This window comes from Sinocyclocheilus rhinocerous, unplaced genomic scaffold (genome assembly GCF_001515625.1).
Source record: "Sinocyclocheilus rhinocerous isolate Xijiao unplaced genomic scaffold, SAMN03320098_v1.1 scaffold2647, whole genome shotgun sequence".
NCBI classification, from domain to species: Eukaryota; Metazoa; Chordata; class Actinopteri; order Cypriniformes; family Cyprinidae; genus Sinocyclocheilus; species Sinocyclocheilus rhinocerous.
This window is the reverse complement of record NW_015639108.1, coordinates 767410-769856: the sequence shown is the minus strand read 5'-3', so window position 1 is coordinate 769856 and position 2447 is coordinate 767410. Positions and strand designations below refer to the sequence as shown.

The window sequence follows — 2447 nt, the reverse complement described above, 5'->3', positions numbered from 1 at the left end:
TATAAATCACACAGAATGGAGTGTATTGAAAATCTGAAATAGCACAAAGTTTCCTGTGAGGGGTAGGTTTAGGGGTAGGGTTGGTGTAGGACAATAGAATATACTGTCTGTACAGTAGACGGTCTGTACGGTCTGTACAGTAGAAAAACCATTACGCCTATGGAGAGTCCCCACAAGGATAGCTGACCAGTGTGTGTGTGTGTATGTGTGTGTGGAAAAGGTTTAGTCAATCTACTCTCCTTATGCAAAATCTCCCAACTACAAATTTATTAAACCGTGCTGCATGAAAAAATCACGTTTTGACAACTTGAGAAGATATTAAATGTTACTGCCATTTGTGTATGTGCTGCCTTTCCTTCAAACCCATAATTTCTTTAATGTCATGACCTAAATTGTGGTCCCCACGGGTACAAAAGCTTATAAATCATACAGAATGAAGTTTTTTGAAAATCTAAAAATGCAGAAAGTTTCCTGTGAGGGGTAGGGTTGGTGTAGGGCAATAGAAAATACGGTCTGTACAGTAGAAAAACCATTATGCCTATGGAGAGTCCCCACAAGGATAGCTGACCAGTGTGTGTGTGTGTGTGTGTGTGTGGAAAAGGTTTAGTCAATCTACTCTCCTTATGCAAAATCTTCCAACTACAAATTTATTAAACCGTGCTGCATGAAAAAATCACGTTTTGACAACTTGAGAAGATATTAAATGTTACTGCCATTTGTGTATGTGCTGCCTTTCCTTCAAACCCATAATTTCTTTAATGTCATTTGTTTCATGTTTTGCACTTTGATGACTTGCTTAGGATTCGTTCATTCATTAACTCAATATTAAAATAGAGGTTCTTACTGCATCTGAATTATCACTATGTCTCTAGATCATCAGTTGCCATTTTCTTTTCAGAAAATGACATTATTTTTATGTTGCACTTTTTGTGGTTGATTTATAGATCATGTGCATTGTTTAAAAAAATAATAATAAAGTTTGTACTGTAGCAACATGTGTTCACTTATATAATTGTATTGACTGTATTTATTCAAAATATGTTTTTTAACAATTTACAAATTTTCATACAACATTCCCTAACAGTAACACACATTATTAAACACCGTTAATCCACATAAACGGTTTTTCTGTCAACACAGCAAAACTATCGGGTACAAAGAGTTCATTGTCTATAGTGGCGATTTAAAACTCGTTCCGAATATTCACTTTCTTCATTTTTAAATCCTCTGGACCGAAAGAGGCAGGCAGCAGCTCCTCAACAGTCATCTCTACATAGGAACCGTCAGGTTTGGACAAATACACGTCCCAGTTTGCACCGAACTGTTTAGGTGAAAACCAAAATAACATGTTTAATGAAACCTGAGTATGCTGCTTGTTTCATTGATGTGAAATACTGTGGTAAATGAAACTTGCCTCTCTCATGAATTGTCTGCAGCCACCACAGGGGGAAACGAAGTGCTCACACATATCACTAAAAGAGCAGAAGACACTTATTGATGCTGTATTATACTAAGAGAGTCTATTTCCAAATATGGAGTTAGTTAGAAATGTTATTCAACCACTAGAGGGCCTGTTGAATGCAGTAGAACTTTACCTTGCAATAGCAATGGCTTTGAAATCCCTGTAGCCCTCTGAGACGGCTTTTGAGATGGCAGTTCTCTCAGCACAGATGCCCAAGCAGAAGCAGGCGTTTTCCACATTACAGCCTTATGTAGAGAAATAATGAAGTTTAAATGAGAGTTTAAATGTCCAAGTATGTTACATCACACTGTGAACGCAAGACAAATAAATATTATGTAAGGTACATCTCGCACTCGTGTTTTGTACCGAGTTTGATTTCTATTGGCTGGTCTGGAAGAGGCCTGTCAGGTCATGGGCCAAGTTTTATTTACTTTTTGTTACGACAAAAGCGTCCTCTCTCGTGCCACTGGTGTGTACTGCAGTGACTAACAGTATGGTCACTGTCTGAAGAACACTAAAGTGCTGTTTCATCGCAGTTCAAGGCTGTCACTTGAAGAGCAATAAACAACTGCGTTGCTTAATCCGATCAAAGAGTTATTATCAGCAGTTAACCTGAGCATTAGCCTGTTCAGATCAACAGAATTGTGTATTGCTTTTGAATACCATAATACCAGTTTTGTTCAGTGTTTATAGACTACATAATGAGCAATTTGTTAATAAGTCAGTTGGTCTTTATTCCATACGCTTTTTTTTTCTGGCCAAAATATGTTGTACATTTATGCTAAATATATGTTGTAAACAGTGAAGCTCAATGAACTTTAGTTTTGAAATTGAAATATATTTACTTTCAACCCTCAAATACTCAAATATATTTCAGGGTCATATGACATATGTGAATGTATTTGAATTTGAAATATAGAGGGCAAAATATTTTTAAGTATTAATAAATATATTTTAAATGTTTTAAACAAAAAAAAAATATATA

The 2447-nt window shown here is 35.9% G+C and overlaps 1 protein-coding gene across 1 annotated transcript in view; it reads right to left on the bottom strand.

Annotated features, from left to right (window-relative positions):
• Positions 1-571: 571 nt before the first annotated feature.
• cdab (cytidine deaminase b) overlaps positions 572-2447 on the bottom strand; it is a 2896-nt gene continuing 1020 nt past the window's right edge. The window contains exons 2-4 of the mRNA XM_016566586.1: positions 1596-1707; positions 1415-1472; positions 572-1321 (exon numbers count right to left, since the gene is read on the bottom strand). Of these exons, the coding sequence (XP_016422072.1) occupies positions 1184-1321; positions 1415-1472; positions 1596-1707 (308 nt within the window). The 3' untranslated portion in view covers positions 572-1183. The remainder of the gene's footprint in view (positions 1322-1414; positions 1473-1595; positions 1708-2447) is intronic.